A 23,513-nucleotide genomic window follows, 5' to 3' on the forward strand; every position below is an offset into this window, starting at 1 on the left:
TTCTCCCAGTGCATGATTTTTGATGAAGACATTGTGTTGATAACACCAGAAAAGAGGAAGTGGAGAGGAAATTGGAAGAATGGATAAGGGCTTTGGACGATAGAGGATTGAAGATAAATAGGAAGAAGACGACGACAGAATATATAAGGCTTAATGATGATCAGAATTTAGAAGTTAGCCAGTAAAATGAGTGGACAAGTTTAAATACCTAGGATCAGTCGTAGTTCAAGATGGAACATTATTAGCAGAGAAGACCCATAGAGTGCAGTGTGGATTGAACAATTGGAAGAAGGCATCAGAAGTACTTTCTACTTTTTTTTTTGTACTTTCTCCGGTCCTGTTCAGCCTATATACATCAGACTTCCAATATGATTCGGAGTCCTGCCACATGCAAAAGTTTGCTGATGACACTGCTATTGTGGGCTGCATCAGGAGTGTGCAGAAGGAGGAGTACAGGAAGCTAATCATAGACTTTGTTAAATGTTGCAACTCAAACCACTTACTGTACACCTGAACACCAGCAAGACCAAGGAAATGGTGGTGGTGGAGGATTTTAGGTGACCCAGGCCCCCCATGGACCCCGTGATCATCAGAGGTGACTGTGTGCAGAGGGTACAGACCTATAAATACCTGGGAGTGCAGCTGGATGACAAATTGGACTGGACTGCCAATACTGATGCTCTGTGTAAGAAAGGTCAGAGCCGACTATACTTTCTTAGAAGGTTGGCGTCCTTCAACATCTGCAATAAGAAGCTGCAGATGTTCTATCAGACAGTTGTGGCGAGCGCCCTCTTCTACGCGGTGGTGTGCTGGGGAGGCAGCATAAAAAAAGAGGGACGCCTCACACCTGGACAAACTTGTTAGGAAGGCAGGCTCTATTGTAGGAATAAAGCTGGACAGTTTAACATCTGTAGCAGAGCGACGGGCGCCAAGCAAACTCCTGTCAATCATGGAGAATCCACTGCATCCACTTAACAATGTCATCTCTAGGCAGAGGAGCAGCTTCAGCGACAAACTGCTGTCACCGTCCTGCTCCACTGACAGACTGAGGAGACCCCACACTATGCGACTCTTCAATTCCACCCGGGGGGTAAATGCTAACATTACTCAAAGTTATTGTCTGCTTTTACATGCATTTTTTTTATTATTTAATTTAATATTGTTTTTTGTATCAGTATACTGCTGCTGGATTATGTGAATTTCCCCTTGGGATTAATAAAGTATCTATCTATCTATCTATCTATCTATCTAGGAGTATTGTGTGATTGAAGAATTAAGACAAAGATTAAAGGTAAGGTTTTTAAAACAGTGGTAAGACCAGCAATGATGCATTGACCTAAGACATGGGCAGTAAAGAGAGTGCAGGAGAAGTTAAATGTAGAAGAAATGAGTATTGAGATGGATGTGTGGAGTTACAAAAAAGGACAGAATAAGAAATGAGACAATCAGAGGCACAAAAAGAGTGGGAGAGAAATCTAAGAAAGGATAGGAATGGAGTCTGAAGTGGTGCAGACATGTGAGGAGGAGAGACAATGAATATGTGGCGGGGGAAAAAAGTGATATGAATTAGGAAGAGAGGGTCAGGGGATCAAAGTAGAGATGGACGGATGAAATAAAGAAATCTGAAGGGGAAAGGACTTGACTGAGAGGAGGTGCAGGACTGAGCAATATGGACAAGCACACTGACCTCATAAAGAAGTGAAAAAAGATGAAAAGGGAGGAGAAAAAGAAGAATTGTAAAGAATTACATGTAGGAAGCAGGAATGTTAGATTTGAATACACAATGGGAGGCCTGAAACCCAAAAGCGAGAAGGACCAAGGAGTCGTAATGGACTCGTCACTACCTACATCAAGAAAGTGGGCACAAGGGTTTCAAAAAGCGGTACTAGGCTATATAGTGCCCTCAATGTGTGGAGCACAAATCAAAGGAGGTTATGGTTATGTTATGTAAGATACTAGTGAAGTTTCACCCTAAGATTGTGTACAGTTTTGGTCTCCACATTACAAAAAGGACAAAGCCGCACTAGAGAGCGACTAGGCTGAGAGGTAGGAGCAATGAGGAAGAACACCTGAACACCTTTTCAATTTAGGCAAACAGAGATTAAGAGGTGACATTCCCTTCATAATTTTAAACACTTCAGTCATAAGTACCATGGGGTCCCAGCTGTTACAAAAACACAGGGATATGTTAGAAATTTTGTTAAAGAGAGATTTCGCACAAAGAACCACAGACACATGGAATAAGTAAGTAAATAGTGTGATGGACAGCGGGACTTTATAAACCTTTAGTTCTTGACTTGATGTTTACTTTCTATAATCTGAGTGAACAGGACGTACAGCATGAGCTTGTTAGGCTAAACAGCCTGTTCTCCTCATAATACAGTATGTTAAACACATGTGATGGTATGACAGATGCTATTCAGAACATTACCCTTCAGTTTTTGCTTTTTGGTCTGCCATCTTGGACTGCCTATCTTCCATTCTCTCTATGCACAGATATGTACCACCCTGTGTTTTTGGCCTGCAGTGTTGTGTAACGGTTGAGGCTTTGGACCAAAGACATCAAACACTAAGGTTGTAGGATCAAACCCTTAAGCTTGAGCATGTCACTTCACCTGCCTGTGCTCCAACTGTAAAAACTAAAAGCAATGTAATCAATGGTATTTCAAATATTGTACGTCAACTTGCATAAAGGTGCCAGTCAAATAATAATGTACATAAGACAGTTAACTTTAAAAACAGCCCATTTTGTCTGACGTGACTTACTTTTAAGAAGGTTGCAGCCCATAATCTTGATCTGATGTACAAGATTGCACTCTTTCCCCTTTCCAGGCGCCCAACCTGACATTTGATTTTCAGGCACTCGGCCTTTCCGCAGCCCTGGAGATGAAAGAACAACATGAATAGATGAGCATTATCTTCATGTGGAGGACTGTGATCAGAGTGCATTCAATAGCAGCATGGTGGGTTCCATCAGATTATTTTGACACATTAAATAAACACCTGAAAACATTATGGCATGTGGACTAGTGTGGATGCTTCACAGCTCCCTTCCAAAGCCCGAGTTTAAATCTCAGCCTGGTCACTGCAGATGTTTTAGGTTATCACTCATATCTAAACAGGCCACAAAGTAAATGTGTACATTGTAATGGAGTGACATACAGGACTTCTTGTCTACACCTACCAGTGTTTCCAGCTCCCCTTCAATGTTCCTGAGGTCCCGTCGGTTAACATGGTTACGTGTTCTGCCATCATCTCTGGAATCGTCTCGTTTAGTGTCATTTCTTTCTGTCGTTTTTGGCATCTGAAAATGACGTGCAAACAGAATACAAAGAAGTGAGTGACAATGGAATTTTCTGACATCTACTGGAGATGTTCTCCACTCTTTTCCTATCGTTGTAACACCTTTATATTGCCTCACCGATCATCCAAGTACGAATTTTTTCTTCATTTTTTGCAATTCTTGTGTGTATTTCACAGATTACTGTTGTTTTTTATATAATTTCTCGGACTTCTGTAAAAAGCTTAATTTACCCCTTGGGACAGATAAAGTATGTTTGTTCATGTTTTCAGAAAAATGAAATGAAAAGCTCCTAAAATATCAAAAAATGTATAATTACATTTACAGGCATTGAATCCTTGAACAATAAAAAGTACTTATTACAGCAGGTCTTCTTATATTTTCTTAAATTGGTTATGTTTTGTGAATGTATTTATGCTGTCAGTAGAAGCAAACAAGTCGGCTACCTTGTATTTGTAAATTTATTTGGTTAAGCTGTTTTATTGTGGTACGGTCCTAGGGTGAATATTTTGTCCTTCACACTCTTTACCACATACACCTGAACAGAATGCCCAAATGCCACCTATAGCCTGTCTATGTTTACTCATACAAGCCTGGTCACTGTCAGGGATGACTGTTATTGTAGTTCAAAATGCCCGTTTTAATTATCTATCTGCTCCACAAGGCTTATTCTCACCTGCACAAAGCTGGTCGCCTTGTAAGGATTATGGTTTTTGATTTCTCCAGTGCCTTCAATGACACCCAGCCATCCCCGTTAAGGAGTAAACTCAGAGATATGCATGTGGAAGAGGCCTGTGGTGTCATGCATAATGGACTATCTGTCAGGCAGACCACAGTTTGTGAGACTCAAACACTGTGTTTCTGATACAGATGTGTGCAACACTGGAGCACCACAAGGAACAGGTCTGTCTCCTTTTCTCTTCATTCTGTACACCTTGGACTATAAATATAACATTAGGTCATGTCACTTGCAGAAATTCTTAGATGATTCTGCACTTATGGGGTGTATTCATAAAGGAGACGAAACAGAGGAGAGGAGAGGAGTAAGGTGGAGAAGTTTGCTTCTGGGTGCAAAGAGAACTGTCTGCATCTTAACATCAGCAAAACCAAGGAAAGGCATATTGACTTTCACAGCACCAAAGAGCCTCTGTGTCTGGTCACTATTCAAGGAGTGTACATGGTGGTGTTTCACTGTAGAAGTACTTGGGGGTCTACATCAATGACAGGTTGGACTGGTCTCTGAACACAGAGGAACTATAGGAAAAAGGACAGAGCAGACTCTTTTTTCTTAGGAGACTGCGTTCCTTTAACGTGGGAAGTAACATCCTTCACATGTTCTACAAATCTGCAATGTCCAGTGTGATTTTGTATGTTGTGGTGTGCTAGACTGGTAACATCACTTCAAAAAAGATCCACCAAAACAATAAGATAATTAACAGAGCAAGCTCAGTTACAGGACATACTCTGGACCCACTTGGGGGTTGTAGAGGAATACAGAATTAAAACAAAACGGAGTGTCACTACGAACAGTGATGCATATTTTCTCTCTGTGACACAATAAAACTGAGGACTTTAAGCCAATGAATTATTCTGCAGAAACGTGTCAGGAAATGCTATGGGAGGCTCCATCATTCCTACAGCAACACGCCTGTATAACACCTCACTGGGACTGGGACTGGGACTGCCAAGTCAGAACTTTTCTTTCCTTTTACTTTTCTTGTTTTCTGGTCATTCTGGTATGTGTTCAGACCAAAGTGCATGTATATTTATTTAGTTATTTACCTATTTATGTATTTATTCATTTAAAGAACTTCTGTAAGAAGCTTAATTTCCCCCAGAGGACAAATTAAGTTTCATCTCCTAATTCTGTATTTAGTAATTAGTATAAATCTATACTGACATTTTACCTGAGAAATTGTTCACAGTGCTCAGTAAAGAGTGCTACACAAAAATTAGTTGTATTGTACTGCACAATGTGAGATTCCAGAAGCGACTCATACTGACTCAATCTCGAGAAAATATCCCATTTAAGCCATTTACAATAAAAGTGATTGATTTGGCACAGCATTCACTGAACAAAACAGATACTGGGCTGACTGATCCATCAGTAGAAAATGAGAAGGGAAAAGTGAGTGTAACATGTTGGATTGCACATGCAAGTCAGAACTTTACTATACTCTGACAATGAGACAATAAGGACCCTATAAGGCTATAAATCTTTTTTAACAGTTAGGCACCATAAATCTCCACAATTCAACTTACAGTGACATTCAGAGGGTTGATTTCCATATCCGTGCTGCAGTTCATGTATCCTTCAATGTCATACTGAATGATGTAGAGCAGAGAATCGTTCTTATATTTGTAGGGCCATTCAAGCTCTAGAATTGCTTTGCTGAAGGTGCTGGGACCGTTATTCCGTAACTGGGAATAAAAAGAAAAGAAAAAAAAGTTACACTTGAACCTGAAAGCAAGACAGTTCAGAGAATTTAATAAGCAGCCTGCCAATGTTATGTTTCAGCCAACCTGGCTCAAGTGTCTTATTTTTCTTTGTTGTCTTTTGAATATTTTGTACATTTAGTGTTTGAATATCTTTCTGTCGATTCAATGTATTATTGAATATTGTATTGCTTATTTGTTATTTTGCACGTCTGTGTAATGTTAAGGTATTTTCTGGTTTTTTAGGTTGTTTTTCTTATGTGAAGCCAAAGGGGGTGGAACCCCATGATGTTTCAACTATGGCACGGCCCCCAAGCCTTTATAAGCCTGCACACACTGCAGTGCTTCAGTCTGGCATTGTGTCTTTGTGGCAAATATTCTGTTGGCTACCGCGGATTTCATATATAAGTACTTGTAGTTTTTCTGGTTTTTGACTCGTTTTTGTAATATATTAATGATTATCCTTTTTATGTATTCCATTCTTTTTTCTGTTCTTATCTTGAAACCTTCTTTTGTTAATTAATATATTGATAGGAACTCAAAACATGAAGTATCTCATTTGGCAGATTTGCATTGTGGTGAACTGCCAGTGGTCTGTCGGAAACTCACAACATCTACCTCAGAAGCAGTCTCATTGCAAACATGAGCTAATATGAGAACTCCTCATCTCAGCTGTGCACCGACCATTTTTAAACATTATGACTGGAGCAGGTTCTGGACATCAGTTGAGCTCTCTCTGTGTCAGACCCTACCTTCTCTTCTCTGCACAGCGTTGCCTCTACACTCCAACCTTAATTAACAGAGCAAATCCCATCCTCACCGCTGAATGAATTTCTGTTGACTCGCACCACGGAGCATCTCAGGATTTGTGCTGTGCACAGGACGTGGAGTAATTGCCACGGACTTGCACCATAAAGCAATTCAGTTTGTAGACTTGCATTATGGTCAGCCGCAAATATCACAACATCTGACACAGAAGCTATCTCTCCTTGCAGTGTCAGCTAAATGGAGAGCTCCTTTAGACTGTTTCCGAACACTATGAGCGGAGCATTACTTGATGTCAGCTGATCTCTCTCCATGTCACCTACCCCCTTTTCTGCGCTGCATCACCACTACAGATGTAAATTCAAAAACATGCTTTTCCCAGCTCTCTTATCACCAATTTCTAAGACTAATAAAACTTTAAATAACATTCCTACCAATGATAGTCACCTCTACCGGTGTGAAGACTCAGTTAGGCACTTCTTTAACTCTTTCTAAGTGTATAGTACTTTGGGATTGAGCTCACTAGAGGAAGGTTCTAAATAAAATCTATGTAGGTATGAGGAAATATTGGCCATTTTTATGAGGGTAAATCAAATCACAGCAGACAGAAGCTGACGCAATACAACATGCTAGCAATGGCTTATGCGTTCAGTTCAGCGTGTTATTCAACAGTGGTGAAATCCTACAGCAGAGTTCTACTAGACTAATGGCAGAACACTGCACGATGCGTGTTTGAACTACCCATAAGCTACTGTAAACATGTTGTATTGCGTCCGCATCTATCAGTTTTGGTAACCACATCATTTTCAAATTGTCTTTATTAAATGAATGTGGAGGGAACGGAGATGTTTGCTTTCCATCTGTGCTCAAGAGCTTTTTCTTCCCCAATGCTGACTAGTGTTATGATTCTGTGTACGATTCTTTAATATTTCCTGAGAGCCTGTTCAGCTTCTATTATTATTGTTGTTTTTAGATATTGTTCTGGGAGGGAGCAAATCATAACTTTGGAACTACAGGCACTGTATTAAAAACACAGCTAAAACATGCCTTAATTATACGTTTTTTTTGCTCAGATGACTATGATGAACTGATTCTTAAAAGGCAATTTACTAAACTACACATATGGTTTCTTTCTGTTGCCTGTGTGCACTCTTAGTTTAAAATGACTAGTGATTTAAAACTGGACTACATTTATCTAAAGGCAGTCACATTAGAGACTTTTCCAGTGGTTTTCTGTTGTAGCCTTTATATTGATTATTCTTCATGATCATGATGAAGCTAATCATAGACTTTGTTAAATGTTGCAACTCAAACCACTTACTGTACACCTGAACACCAGCAAGACCAAGGAAATGGTGGTGGTGGAGGATTTTAGGTGACCCAGGCCCCCCATGGACCCCGTGATCATCAGAGGTGACTGTCTGCAGAGGGTACAGACCAATAAATACCTGGGAGTGCAGCTGGATGATAAATTGGACTGGACTGCCAATACTGATGCTCTGTGTAAGAGAGGACAGAGCCGACTATACTTCCTTAGAAGGCTGGCGTCCTTCAACATCTGAAATAAGATGCTGCAGACGGTTGTGGAGAGTGCCCTCTTCTACACGGTGGTGTGCTGGGGAGGCAGCATAAAGAAGAGGGACGCCTCACGCCTAGACAAACTGGTGAGGAAGGCGGGCTCTATTGTAGGCACGGAGCTGGACAGTCTGACATTTGTGGCAGAGCGATGGGCGCTGAGCAGACTGTTGTCAATCATGAAGAATCCACTGCATCCACTGAACAGGATCATCTCCAGACAGAGGAGCAGCTTCAGCAACAGACTGCTGTCACCGTCCTGCTCCACTGACAGACTGAGGAGACCCCACACTATGCGACTTTTCAATTTCACCCAGGGGGTAAATGTTAACACTACACAAGATTATTGACTTTTATACCTGCCTTGAACTCTCCACCTTGCATGTTTTAACTGCATTGCGTTTTAATCACTCTTTAATTTAATATTGTTTTTATCAATATGCTGCTGCTGGAGTATGTGAATTTCCCATTGGGGATTAATAAAGTATCTATCTATTATCTTAGCGAGTCGGAGGCAATTGACAAAGCCTGTCATATAATCTCGACATACCCAGCATCTGAATCCAAGTAGTTCACGACTTGCCCAGACAAAATTAAGCAGGATTGATTTTGTCTTTAGTCATAAGAGGAGCTCTGTGTGCATGACAGATGACAACCAATGAATGCTCATCCAGGAGTACAATTCCTATAATACAACTATGAGGAATAAACATGGGTGTTTTGGACCTCACAAACAGAAAAGAAGCTTGTTTCTCTGATGTTTCATGTTTTACGTACCAAGATAGAATGGGGGGGAAAAGGGAAAAAAAAAGGTTGAGATTGTCATCCCTGTTAACCCTTCATACAGCAACAGCTCTGTTGGGCAGCACATTATTGGCTGTCACAAAAAAGAATGGACACAACTGTACTGGAAAGTCATCATCATTTGCTAAATAGGACATGCCTAGTGATTTTCAGTCGTGTAAACTGACATTGTCTGGAGATGAAATCCGCAACTGCATCCAGCAAGTCTGACATACCCAACGACTAGAGGCTACATAATGTGATATCGGCTTTAGTGCAAACGGACCAGCAATTTATTACCCAAAGTCTGACTATGGTGTGTTCTTCACCAATGGTGCAATCCCACAGTACACCATTCATGTTCATTTGACTGTGGCTTCAACTAGACGAATGACAGAGTGCTGCTCACAGGCAGTCGCGAAGGTGTTGTACGGTGTCAGCTTCTATCTGTTGCATTTACTGCATAATTTTCACACTGCCTTTGCCTTTACATAGATCGATTGATACTTTATTAATCCCAAGGGGAAATTCACATAATCCAGCAACAGCATACTGATAACGAACAATATTAAATTAAAGAGTGATAACAATGCAGGTATAAAGACAGCCAAAATTTCTGTATAATGTTAACGTTTACCCCCCCCCAGGTGGAACTGAAGAGTCGCACAGTGTGGGGTCTCCTCACTCTGTCAGTGGAGCAGGATGGTGACAGCAGTCTGTCGCTGAAGCTGCTCCTCGGTCTGGAGATGATCCTGTTCAGTGGATTTTATGATTTACTCTCATATTTAGTCAGTCAACAAATTCAATTCAACTATACTGTTTCCACAACAAGGTTCACCAAAAACGTTTACAACCAAACCTCATAGATATGCTGTACGAGAGGTCCAATGTCATCTTCTAGGACAGGATTCTCTTTGGGCTGCCAGTTGGCAATTGGAAGAAAGAGCTGGTCAGGCGTTGAAACGCTAAAGAAAATGGGAAGGGAAAAAGAAAATGCACAGGTCATACAAATTGCTACCTGCCATTTATTTTTTTCCAATAATACATCTGGGATTGCCCGTATAACAAGATGACTATTTGATATTAGCTCATTTACAAGGACGTTGCACAAATAAATGAAAAATTATCATCGATAAGAGGTAGTTTGCTTTGTAAATATACTGGAAAATGAAAGAACAAGAAATGACGCCTTGCATACATACCCTCTGATTTCAACTTTGGCTAATACTGCAAGTGCAGTCACACTGGAAACAATGGGGCTTGACTTATTGAACTGGTTTGAGCTGTACAGAGAAGAAATGAACACTTGATGATGGCATGTTCAGATGACACAGAAACAGAAAAAAACTCCTTTGCTTATTGTAACTAAGCACCTTCAAATAATGGATATTTATGTGACAAAAATATATACACCAGGAACCTGTGAAGAATTCTGAGCAGTATTTCAATCAATCTTTAAAGCAATACGTGGCGGGGGGTTAAGATGCCGTGAAAACACACTTTGTTGCCTTGAGGTTAATGCCCACAGTGGTTTTTGCCCTTGCCACGCCAATTATTGGCCAAGTGGTTAAGATAACTGGAAACTGGGTTAAATGTCCCCGTCCTATCAACATCTCTCATCTCTATGTATATAAAATCCAACATTTGTCTCTCTGTCCGGCTCTTCACAAGAGAACTACTTAACAGATTTAGATCGGGTTTTTTTCTAGAATTTGCTTCAACATTCCGGTTGATTGTGCTAAGTATCATAGTTTGCTTGCGTTACCGATTTATTTGCTCAAATCCGAGAGAGATGCAGCAGGCCGAGGGGAGAGGGGCGTACCTTACCTCTGTTTAGCTAGCGAACAAGAGAACTGCTTAATGGATTTAGATCGGGTTTTTTTCTATAATTTTCTAGAACATTCCGGTTGATTTTGTGACTTCTCTCATTGTGCCAAGTATCATAATTCGCTTGCAGGAGCGATCTAGTCGCGCTAATCTAAGACAGAGGCTGTGGGCAGAGGGGAGGAGGAAGTGTGATGTCAGGAGTGGGCAGCTGGTCTACCTCTGTGTTTTGGAGTGTACCTTGCCTCCACTTAGCCAGCAATGCCTTTTTATTTATTGATTTGTAAAGTTTGCCCCGTTTCACTACTATGCGGGTGGAGCCATGGGGAAAGGCTACTCAAATATACGCAATTGCTCTTAGGTCTTTGAGAAAACCCAAGTGGCTCAGATAATGGCAAACCTCACTCAGTGCATGTTCATGTTCACTGGGTTATTCACAATAACACAAGTTTCAAATATGCCAAGTAGCGAGTAGTCTCTGACAGGAAGTGAGCCTACCTAGGATAGCAGTGGCACAGACAGCACAATACTGTTTTAGGGGTTTTCAACATAGTCTCCCTGGACAATGAACACGCTTCTCCCACCAGTGTTCCAACCTCTGGATGCAACCGGGAAAGACTTAAACTTTTTGCGAGTCACACCACTGCATCACTATATTCAATGACAGCATCATTTGTGTCAAAATGGTACCGATGCAGGGGTTTCTTAAGAACATTAGAACATTGGAACACTCTAGACGAGAACAGGCCATTCAGCCCAACAAAGCTCGCCAGTCAGACAGGAGTTTGATGTGCACACTGACAAAATAACTGAAGATTTCAAAATATAACAGTGGTTAGTGTTGGCCGCAGCAATTCAAGTGTTAAGGCACTATCTGGCTGAGTACTTATGGTAAGGACAAAACCCCCAGTGTTGCCTTGAGGTAAATAACTGTGAAAAGGCATCACATAAACCAGGTATTAAATGATTAAACTATAATGCTTCCAAGGCAATCCCTGTCTGACCCTTAGGAAATGATCTAATCTGAGAAAGTGTAACTATAGTTTAGCCCTTGTAAAGGACTTTAGGATGGCTTTCATCACAGACATCACAATAAAAATAATGAGTGCTAGAGTAAAGTAATTAATAAGACAAATAAAAGGTTAGGATATATTGTAAAAACCTTTGAAAATAAAATGAGGAGCATTATGTTCAGACTATATAATGCACTAGTGAGACCACATCTGAATTATGTGCAGTTCTGGTCAACATGCTACAAAAAAAAAAAAGACAGCAGCAGTTGAAACTGTGCAGAGGAGAGCAACCAGGTGCATCTCAGGACTTAGACACGTCGAACTCTGATAGACCCAGAGAATTAAACTTGTTCAGTCTCGAGCAGAGAAGACTTTGGGAGGCCCTAATCCAGGTCTTCAAAATCCTTAAAGGAACAGATGAACCTTTCAGCTAAAGGGTAAATCATGTAATCTTGGACACCAGTGGAAATTATGGGGAAGAGCATTTAAGACAGAAGCCAGAAAGCACTAGTATATGCAATGAGTTATGGGGATCTGAAACAAACTACAGACTCATGGAGTTGAAGGAGAAACCTTGACAACCTTTAAGAAGGATAATTTTGAAATACTGGGACAGCTTAGCTATCAGTTAAACAAACAATCTTGATGGGCTGAATGGTCTCCTCTCGTTTGCCAGATTTCTTATGTTTCTGAAGTAACTTGAGTCTTACTCTTCAAAATGAGCTACACCTCAATAACAAACCCTGAAGAAGTGCATTTTCTGCAAACAGCCACTTCTGCCAGTAATGTGTGTTGGAAAGTACAGTAAATGTGACACTTCAGCATGTGAGTACTCCTTTAAAATGAAAACATTTTTCAAACAATTAAGTTCATTCACCAGGCACAAAAACACAATTACAAAATGATCTGCTGGACAGTTGACAGAAAGGAGGAGAGGCGGCTGTCCAAAGTTCACACAATGTAACTCTTGTTAAACCGTATGGAATGTTTGCCCAGAAGAGCTGCCTTTGATTGGCCCAGAATGAGTGTGGGTGTGCCGGTGATGGACTAGCGTCCATCTCAGGGTTGCTTTCTGCCTTGCACCCTGTGGTGCCAAGATAAATTCTGGATTAAGTGGCTGTGATAAGGAATACAAACATTACTAGCTGATCCAACAAATGCATTTACCTTTGAATCTGTAAATCAAATTTCACTGAAGTGTCCTGCTCCGACAACTGATGTACACTAAAGCGCAGACCAGCAACAAGCTATAACATAAGGAATAAAAGAAAGGATATGTATTTTAATTTTCAAGTAAAAATTCAGGGGACAAGTCAAATCAAAAGCAACAAACACATTCTGCTCTTTTAATATCAAATGTGACAGGCCCTTAAACACTGAGTATTTAAGCAATCAGTATATAGAAATAAATAGTAATGCCTGAACATTTTACAGGATTTTGAGATGTTAAGAAAGATAAACAGAAGTCGTATAAATGCAATTAAGCTTACAAATCTTACATGAACACTCTGGGCAGAAGCAGCAGACAAGTCGCGTGCCCTGTTGGAATGCACAAGTGCTGCCATGTCAGCATCCAAAGAGGTTACTCACAGACAGAGCTGGGTCCTTATTTATATCCATTAACATGCCCAGTGACAATTTTATTAGGTCTATTTGCACATTAACAAGTCATCTGCCATTCTAGAGGAATAGCTCTAGGCACTTGCTTTGAGGGCTGGGGAGCCCATGGTGACTGCATGGTGGATGTCTTGCAAGACTTTGTATGGTTTGTATGTGTTGAGTTTCTGCTAAAATATTAATAAACTAGCGATGTGCGCCCAACTACGTTGCGCATGTTAAAGTTGTCTGTGAAGGGCTCCCTGTTTAAACGCGGCTGCCAGGCGTGAACTGGGCCCTTTGTCGCACAGCATTATGATTTTTTTATAAGGGAAACAAAATTACAAAAGAAAACCTTTGGTTATTGATTCGATAGGAACGGCCTACTCAGAATCGCTGTCCGAATTGCAATTATGTGGTGATGTAGGAGCATTTCTGCTTCTGTCCGTTCACAGTCCGTCTCGTTTTCACGACGCTGTCGTTTCCTCTCACAATCTCTTCTCAACCTTTCTCCAATCTCGCAGTTTGCTTTGTGGCAATCCAAAGAGTAAGGCAATATACACGGAGCTATGGTTATAAAAGGGGGGCACATAGGTATCCAGGCTCTTTAAAGCTTAAATAGGGATCGCTTCACTGACATGTGAGCAAGCCACGGTACAACTGTGAGACGCGCAGCACTCGCCGGCTACAACGTAACAATAATAATTTGACAATGTTACCTTGTCATTCATTTTACCCACTGTCTTTCTCTGAAGCTTTACAGTAAAAGTGCAAGTTTAAAAAGTATATACATGTTAATTTCAAAGGCAATCAGAACGATATATTACACAACACCACCACATGAAAAAATGTACTTTCATATTATTACATCTTACTCTTTTTTAATATGTTTAATTACTCGCTGTAATGTAAAATAGTTATATTATGCATATGTAACAATACCCATGAAAATAAAAATCTTTTTAAATTGTACAACCCCATCCCCATACGCGAGCGACATAACCACAAAGAGGCTAGCGTGTAGCGCAGGCCCGGGGGATGGCAAGCGAAGCGAGCAGGGGGCAAAAACCCCTAGTATTATATATAGTAATCTATTAATGATCAAATTGGCATAGCATATGAGACACAGATGTGTCAAAGTAAAAATTAAACAATCTTAATGACTGTTGACTTCAAATGCACTGTTGAAGATGGATTTAATTGGAAGAATAAGCATCTCTTAAATGGGCTAACATTAAACCTTTTGTTAAGAATCCGTAAATACTATCCTCAATTGTTCAACATCAACGACTTAATTATACTCTACACATGTGTTTCTCAAGTGCAGCACCATGGAAAAAATCGGTGTAGTGCTCCCAGATTCAGACCTGAGACAGACATGCTCCTCAGATGGTTGACTACGTTGAGATGCCAACATAAAAACAGCTCGGTGATTGCCATTTTGGAGACAGTTTAGCACGTGTATAGATACACAAATACATTTACACACATACACACTCCCTCTCACACATACAAAGTGTGATGTAAAACCAAGGAACTGCCAGTTCAATCCCACCCTCGAAGTCTTGACTTGCACTCTCCGTGTGGATGCACATATTTAAAATACTGTACACAGTCTATACAATGTTAAAATACTGGTGATAGAAACAACAATACAATAAGCACCTTTACTTTCCTGTTAAAAGGCACAGCACAAAATCAAACTTTCCATTCAAGTACATCAGTAGAAAAACTAACAAATATTCAGTAGTTTAGAGTTACATAATTATGTCATTTTCCACTTTCATAGGCCTGGGAAGTAGTGGCATAACAGCTCTAGGGTGTTTTAGTTCGGCCCACTAAGAGTAACTAAAAGTATTAGCTACTAAGAGGTCAATCCCCTCCTCACCAACTTCATCTATGTGACCCCAAGCAAGCCACATAATTGACATGTGAATTGTAAAGATAAAAATAAAAGTAAACATTCGTAATATGTTGTAAGCTTGTCATGTTGGGTAACAGTATCAGCCAAATATGTCACAGTAACAATGATCCAGTAACAGTAAAAAAGAAGCCTCAGAGAGATTCAGACTTACGCTTGTTCCTCCTTTCATTGGATTTCCAAGGTCGCAGACCACCATGCGGGTGTTGTTCTCCGTTTTGTAGGCACATGAAAGCCTGGCCAGCTTCTGTTTTTTTTTGCCAAAGAGATATCGGTTAGTCTATTTGAGCTACCATCCAAAAAGTGATAAAAAATGTCATTAAATAAAACACATGATGCAGGATATTATACTGCTAAACTTTCCAACATGTGAGGAGTTTTAAATAAATCCGCTATCAGAATAAGGACCACTATACCAGACTGAAGTATGACATCTCAGCTGCTCAGATGTCTCAAATGTCCCAAATGAGGAAATGCACCTTACATTCTCTCAGTAATGTATCCATGGTCCCTTCACCTGCCCTGGCTTTCTTTCCTCATTACGCTCCTATATAACCTCTTCAGGTAAACCTCAATGAAGGCTATGCAGTGGAAATGTTCCGTCTCTTACCTCCTTATTTTTTCAACATGGAAATAACCTTTTCTTTTTCATTTCTTTGAGGATGCATGTTGATGCACTATCTACTTTAATTACAGCATATAAAGTTATATTTGAAAGAGTGCTATAAGATCACCATTAAAACAAAGGTGCTTTATACTGTGACTATTGTGTATCTGGCACCACACACGCATGAATGGCAGATAACCACAGGATTTATTATTTGGTAATTCCACCCCAAGTCAAGGGTTGGCACTCTCACTCACTGTCTCTCCTTTCCTTCTATCCGCAGAGGAAAATAATGATGGTACAAGGACCACTGGCATCACTTCTGGTTCTAGAAATGTTGAACCTGCCTCATCGTACCAACAGCCTGGCTGTTTACTTTGCTGTTTTTTTTTTTTCATTGTTTTTTTGATATTTTGCCACTTATACAGGAGTCACCTCTGGTCCCCCAACATTTCATCCTGTCAGACACGACACCCATTGCATGCCTAACCTACCTGGAAGAGGGCGTCTCCTACAAGTTTTTTTTCTTGTTTTCTTGGAGATGTAAGGCTGGGAGGCTGTCAAAAGCTGGGCCTCTTAAAGCCCACTGAGGTATTCCTTGTGTGATTTTGGGCAACAAACTGTTGTTGTCTGCCTCTCTTTATATTCACAGCAGTTTAAAGTATCTATACACATTTCTTACTATAAGAATGTATTCCATTATTCATTCTTAGAACATTCTACTTTACCTTTTAAGTAAATGTGCTAATCCAAGTATTTGCATGCTACCAGCTATATGTCAAAGATGCTAATAATTCTTTGTTCAGACAAAGATTTTATAGATATGAATATACAAGAGCATATCTACAGCTACAATGTAAGAGTCACATTTTGTACGGTATGCTCCTGAGATGACTTTAAATATTTTCTGTAGTCCTGACAGCTTTTGTATTCTATTGACATAGTGAACCAGGGATCAAGAAGAGGAATCAGGGATCAAGAATTTTTCCCTACCTTTCCCTATCCCCTATCTACAGGACCTGGTTCTGGAACTGTTGAACCTGCCTCTTCGTACTAACAGCATGGCTGTTTACTTTGCCGTTTTGTTTTTTTGATATTTTGCCACTTATACAGGAGTCACCTCTGGTCCCCCAACATTTCATCTTGTCGGACACCCATTGCATGCCCAACCTACCCAGAACAGGGTGTCTCTATGAATTAGCCCTCCCAAGATTCCCCCCATATTTTTTTTCCTACAATTTTGTTTTTGGGGAGTTAAGGCTGGGGGAAGGGCTGTCAAAAAAGTGGGCCTGTTAAAGCCCACTGAGGAATTCCTTGTATGATTTTGGGCCACAAATTGATGTTGTCTGCCTCTCTTTATATTCACAGCGGTTTAAAGTATCTATACACATTTCTTACTGTGAGTATGAATGTATTCCATTATTCATTCTTAGAGCATTCTACTTTACCTTTTTAAGTAAATGTGCTAATCCAAATATTTGCATGCTACCAGCTATATGTTAAAAATGCTCTTGTATATTCATATCTATAAAATATTTGTCTGAACAAAGAATTATTAGCATATCTATGACTTCAATATAAGAGTCACATTTTGTATGGTATGCCCCTGAAATGACTTTGTTAAATAAATTTTTAAAAATATTTTCTGTAGTCCTGACAGGATTTTGTATTCTATCGATATGCTGAACTAGGGATGAAGAAGAAGAATCAGGGATGAAGAATTTTTCCCTATCTTTCCCTATCCCCCATCTACAGGATCTAATTTGCCGAGAAGTATTATTTACTAATATTTTAAAAAGCAAGGTGCCTAAATTTAATTTTGATTACATGTTATGTCTACAAACTTGTCTTCAGACTCAGAAAAGTGGTCAAACCATGGTCAAGCAAGTCTAAAATGTGTTAATCCTATAAAACTAGAAGTTGTAATTTTGACCTTATCACGGTGACGCAGTGGAAGCGCTGCTGCCTCGCGGTTAGGAGACCTGGGTTCGCTTCCCAGGTCCTCCCTGCGTGGAGTTTGCATGTTCTCCCCGTGTCTGCGTGGGTTTCCCCCGGGTACTCCGGTTTCCTCCCACCGTCCAAAGACATGCAGGTTAGGTGGACTGGCAATTCTAAATTGTCCCTAGTGTGTGCTTGGTGTGTGGGTTGGTGCCCTGCCCGGGATTGGTTCCTGCCTTGCGCCCTGTGTTGGCTGGGATTGGCTCCGGCAGACCCCCGTGACTCGGATTCAACGGATTGGAAAATGGATGGATGGAAAATGCTATATAGAGCATAAAGTATATTGTGATAAGGAGAGAAAGTAAAACATTGCGCTATACAGAAAGATTGACTCCTCTGTAGAGTGACTGCTCACCTCACTGTTCCGAACCACCCCAATGAAGTCAGCCTGCGGTGGCAGAAAGACAAACAGCTCAGCTTCATAGGCCCCCTCGCCTTTGTTCTCTGCAGTAACTTCAAGAGTCAGCGGATTGTCATCTCCTATGTACATCTGCGTCTGATCACTTTAAGATAAAGAAACAAAATACTGTCATGCTATTGTGATGGACTGCATAACTACATTTGACAGATAGGAGGTCCGACTACCACACTTAAAGGAAAATAATTAACATTAAAAAAGCTAAATCCTACTATGGAGTAGGTGGCATTTCTGTCAGCGCCAGAACTCTGACTTTGATCTTACTTTAAAGTAGAGTGTTTTCTTAAACGTAGTTTAACATAGAGCTACACAAAGGCAAAAGGAATGTCAACTATAAATACAAGATGGGAAACACTGACCAACAGGAAGTAACCTTTGAATGAGACAAAAATTAGTTATTTGGTCAGAACAAAAAGCGCTTTGCATGGCGGAAGAAGAACACCGCATTCCAAGAAAAACACCTGCTACCTCCTGTCAAATTTGGTGGAGGGTCCATCATGCTGTGGGGCTGTGTGGCTAGTTCAGGGACTGGGGCCCTTGTTAAAGTCGAGGGTCGGATGAATTCAACCCAATATCAACAAATTCTTCAGGATAATGTTCAAGCATCAGTCACAAAGTTAAAGCTACGCAGGGGTTGGATATTCCAACAAGACAATGACCCAAAACACAGTTGGAAATCTACAAAGGCATTCATGCAGAGGGAGAAGTACAATGTTCTGGAATGGCCGTCGCAGTCCCCTGAGTTGAATATCATTGAAAATCTATGGGATGATTTGAAGCACGCAGTCCATGCTCGACAGCCATCAAATTGAACTGAACTGGAGAGATTTTGTATGGAAGAATGGACAGAAATACCTCCATCAGAATCCAGACATTCATCAAAGGCTATAGGAGGCATCTGGAGGCTCAAAGGAGCAAAGGGAGGCTCAACTAAGTATTGATGTCACATCTCTGTTGAGGTGCCCAAAATTCTGCACCTGTCTAACTTTGTTATAATGCATATTGCATATTTTCTGTTACTCCAAAAAACTTAATGTCACTGCTGAAATACTACTTTGTCCATAAGGCATGTCAGATATTAAAAGGACGTTGCTACTTTGAAAGCTCAGCCAATGAGAAACAAAAATCCAAAGAATTAAGAGGGGTTCCTACACTTTTTAATATGACTGTACATGCTTTACCTGATTCTCATGGACCACTAAAATTTTTATACAGTCTGGTGCCCTTCCAAGGAGCTACAATTGGGATACACTGCTCTAGGACGCCAGTATAAGATAAGGGGAACTGCATTTAAGACTGTAGCCAGGAAGCATTTCTTTATGCTAAGAGTTGTGCGAGTCTGGAGTCATGTAATTGAAAGCAGAAACCTTGACAAACTGTAAGAAGTATCTGGATGAATTATTTGGACAGCTGCTTACCCACCTTAATGGACTGAATGATCTCCTCTCATTTGTCACATTTCTTATGTTCAGATACAAATCCATCCATAGATGTCTGAAAACTATACCCTGTCACATGACTGCACAACCAATTTACAGACCATAAAATCCCCAGCTAATCTGGGCTCAGAAGCTTTACAAGGACACTCCACTAATAATGGACTTAACCATCTATGAGGAGTGATGAATGGACAATGTTTGGTCGGTAAATGGCCATTTAATATTACTAATAAATAAAGAAATAAACAGAATACAAATATTCTAATGAGCAATTCTAGCTTTGTTCCTTTATAACCGTGTCTGTTAACCTTTTTGGGGACACAACTCACATTTTTCTCTAAGTGTCTTTGTGACCCACCTAGTGAGGCTGGGACAGCCCAGCAAATCATCAGAGCAGAATGGGTTTCCCACTTGGTGAATCAAGTGCAGTTATTAGAACAGGAGTGGAATTGAGCACAATGGTTACAGCAGCGACCCGCTACCAATATAAATAACAGCAACTTGCAGCTCACCAGTGACAGCCCACGACCTAGTGGTTGAGAAACACCATCTTATAAGATGGTGATGCTTAAAGGAAAAAATGCAGAACAGCTTGTGCATAATGAAACCAAAACCTACATAAAAGTGGAGCAAATGCTATTCATCACATGAGTGTGCTGGCCAACTAAAACGTACCTTTTGACAGCCAGGTTGAGATCAGGTTTGCAGATATTATCGTCTCCACAGTCCAATAAAATGTGGGCCTGTGAAACACAGCACAAAGGTCAGAAAGGCACAAACTATTCATGGACATACTGTATGCTCTGGAGCTCTTGACATCCCAGGTGAGACTCAGCTTACCTGCCTGGTTATGTTAGCAGGAGTAAACTGGTCCAGAATGGGCATTAGGCCTGTCCTGTCTGCTGCTGTGGTGTAGTCCAAAATATATTCCATGAAAACGGTGATGGGGGTAATTTTATCTCTGAACTCGGATTCATCCTAGAAGCAGAGACAGAAAATAACATGAATTATAAAGAATGACCAGCTGCTGGCTGAACAACGATCTCCATTTAGCCAAGCGATAATTCCATTGACCTCTAATCACACCGCAGTGTCCTCAAGTGTAAGCAGAGGAAGCCACTGATTCATAAAAAAGCCACCAGCAGCTAGCAGGCAGGTGGAACTTGCCGAGTGTGGGTGGAGTTTGACATTTAAGCTGGGGGGCCCACGAGGAAAAACTAGATTTGTTTTTTTTTTTTGAGTCACAACCGTACTTCTACATACTGTATTTACATCACAGCCCAAGTCAAAAATCATATTTTTCATAATACAAAGTACAATGTAAACTTAATCTCACTCACAATAGCTAATTTAAAAGTTTGAAATTACAAAAAAAAAAAAAAAACACACAAGTACTGTTACTAACATTTAAATGACAGAAAACACTTTTAGATTGTTTAATACTTTTTGTATTGTGGCAAAATAAGTATTTTTTTAAATAAGTTAGAAAATGTTCACACGGCATAACATTCCGGTGTGGTTGGAGGTTGGGTTAACAGTTTTGAAAGTTGGAGTATGTAAATTTAACTTTTTTCATTCACGAAAAAGACATTTAGTTTTTACAGTGGTCTGTGTGATGTGTGATTGAGGTTTGCTCGGAACACCGCAGTTAAAGCTAAATATTAAATAGTAAGCTAATTTCAACTGAAGTCATGCACAATGTTTCTCCATTTGTTTTAAGGGCATGCGATATGTAAGAGAGAGTTGCTTAGGGTAGAATAGACTTACTAATTATATTTGATTATTAACAGTTAAATTAACTGTGGCCTAAAAAAAAGCATCCTTTATTGCATGTGTATTTTAGTAACATATTGTAGTTCAGGATAATATACTGTATAGTAAGAATTAGAAAAATCAGGTGAGTTTTGTCATAGTAGGGTACTAGGGTGACCCTCTTCTTCCTTTCTTTATTACAAAGACCTGAATTTAGTTATTAGCTAAATAAACAAGCTTGGTGGACTGAGTCACCTGGTCACCTCTCGTCTGTCAAATTTCTTATGTATATTCTTATGAGAATACCCCTAATCCCATCTAACAGTTCTTAAATGCTTATTCTTATTAGCCTGGACAATGTCAGGAAAGGCAGAAACAGACAGCATGGCCATCTGTATACAACAGCAGGGACATTTTGCTTCTCTCTTAGCCCTTAGATAGATAGATGTGAAAGACACTATTAGATAGATACAAACCGGATTCCAAAAAAGTTGGGACACTATACAAATTGTGAATAAAAACTGAATGCAATGATGTGGAGGTGCCAACTTCTAATACTTTATTCAGAATAGAACATAAATCACAGAACAAAAATTTAAACTGAGAAAATGTATCATTTTAAGGGAAAAATATGTTGATTCAGAATTTCATGGTGTCAACAAATCCCAAAAAAGTTGGGACAAGGCCATTTTCACCACTGTGTGGCATCTCCCCTTCTTCTTACAACACTCAACAGACGTCTGGGGACCGAGGAGACCAGTTTCTCAAGTTTAGAAATAGGAATGCTCTCCCATTCTTGTCTAATACAGGCCTCTAACTGTTCAATCGTCTTGGGCCTTCTTTGTCACACCTTCCTCTTTATGATGCACCAAATGTTCTCTATAGGTGAAAGATCTGGACTGCAAGACTGGCCATTTCAGTACCCGGATCCTTCTCCTACGCAGCCATGATGTTGTGATTGATGCAGAATGTGGTCTGGCATTATCTTGTTGAAAAATGCAGGGTCTTCCCTGAAAGAGATGACATCTGGATGGGAGCATATGTTGTTCTAGAACCTGAATATATTTTTCTGCATTGATGGTGCCTTTCCAGACATGCAAGCTGCCCATGCCACACGCACTCATGCAACCCCATACCATCAGAGATGCAGGCTTCTGAACTGAGCGTTGATAACAACTTGGGTTGTCCTTGTCCTCTTTGGTCCGGATGACATGGCGTCCCAGATTTCCAAAAGAACTTGAATCGTGACTCGTCTGACCACAGAACAGTCTTCCATTTTGCCACACTCCATTTTAAATGATCCCTGGCCCAGTGACAACGCCTGAGCTTGTGGATCTTGCTTAGAAATGGCTTCTTCTTTGCACTGTAGAGTTTCAGCTGGCAACGGCGGATGGCACGGTGGATTGTGTTCACTGACAATGGTTTCTGTAAGTATTCCTGAGCCCATTCCTGTTTGTGGTGCAGTGTCGTTTAAGGGCCCGGAGATCACGGGCATCCAGTATGGTTTTACGGCCTTGACCCTTACACACAGAGATTGTTCCAGATTCTCTGAATCTTCGGATGATGTTATGCACAGTTGATGATGATAGATGCAAAGTCTTTGCAATTTTTCGCTGGGTAACACCTTTCTGATATTGCTCCACTATCTTTCTGCGCAACATTGTGGGAATTGGTGATCCTCTACCCATCTTGGCTTCTGAGAGACACTGCCACTCTGAGAAGCTCTTTTTATACCGAATCAATTTGCCAATTGAGCTAATTAGTGTTTATTGGTCTTCCAGCTCTTCATTATGCTCAAATTTACTTTTTCCAGCCTCTTATTGCTACTTGTCCCAACTTTTTTGGGATTTGTTGACACCGTGAAATTTTGAATCAACATATTTTTCCTTTAAAATGATACATTTACTCGGATTAAACGTTTGATCTGTCATCTACGTTCTATTACAAATAAAATATTGACATTTGCCATCTCCACATCATTGCATTCAGTTTTTATTCACAATTTGTTTAGTGTCCCAACTTTTTTGGAATCCGGTTTGTAGATAGTGCTGCGTCAACATCATGCACCAGAAGGTGTGAGCTTAT

General features: G+C 40.3%; 1 protein-coding gene across 1 annotated transcript in view; it reads right to left on the reverse strand.

Moving 5' to 3' along the window:
- Positions 1-23,513, reverse strand: part of itgav (integrin, alpha V) — a 158,539-nt gene that overhangs the window by 13,297 nt on the left and 121,729 nt on the right. Inside the window, exons 18-27 of the mRNA XM_039757720.1 lie at positions 20,517-20,654; positions 20,352-20,419; positions 18,175-18,322; positions 15,369-15,461; positions 12,865-12,944; positions 10,063-10,143; positions 9,720-9,825; positions 5,564-5,722; positions 3,185-3,304; positions 2,767-2,880 (exon numbers count right to left, since the gene is read on the reverse strand). Of these exons, the coding sequence (XP_039613654.1) occupies positions 2,767-2,880; positions 3,185-3,304; positions 5,564-5,722; positions 9,720-9,825; positions 10,063-10,143; positions 12,865-12,944; positions 15,369-15,461; positions 18,175-18,322; positions 20,352-20,419; positions 20,517-20,654 (1,107 nt within the window). The remainder of the gene's footprint in view (positions 1-2,766; positions 2,881-3,184; positions 3,305-5,563; positions 5,723-9,719; positions 9,826-10,062; positions 10,144-12,864; positions 12,945-15,368; positions 15,462-18,174; positions 18,323-20,351; positions 20,420-20,516; positions 20,655-23,513) is intronic.

The sequence above is a fragment of the Polypterus senegalus genome, chromosome 6 (genome assembly GCF_016835505.1).
Source record: "Polypterus senegalus isolate Bchr_013 chromosome 6, ASM1683550v1, whole genome shotgun sequence".
NCBI classification, from domain to species: domain Eukaryota; kingdom Metazoa; phylum Chordata; class Cladistia; order Polypteriformes; family Polypteridae; genus Polypterus; species Polypterus senegalus.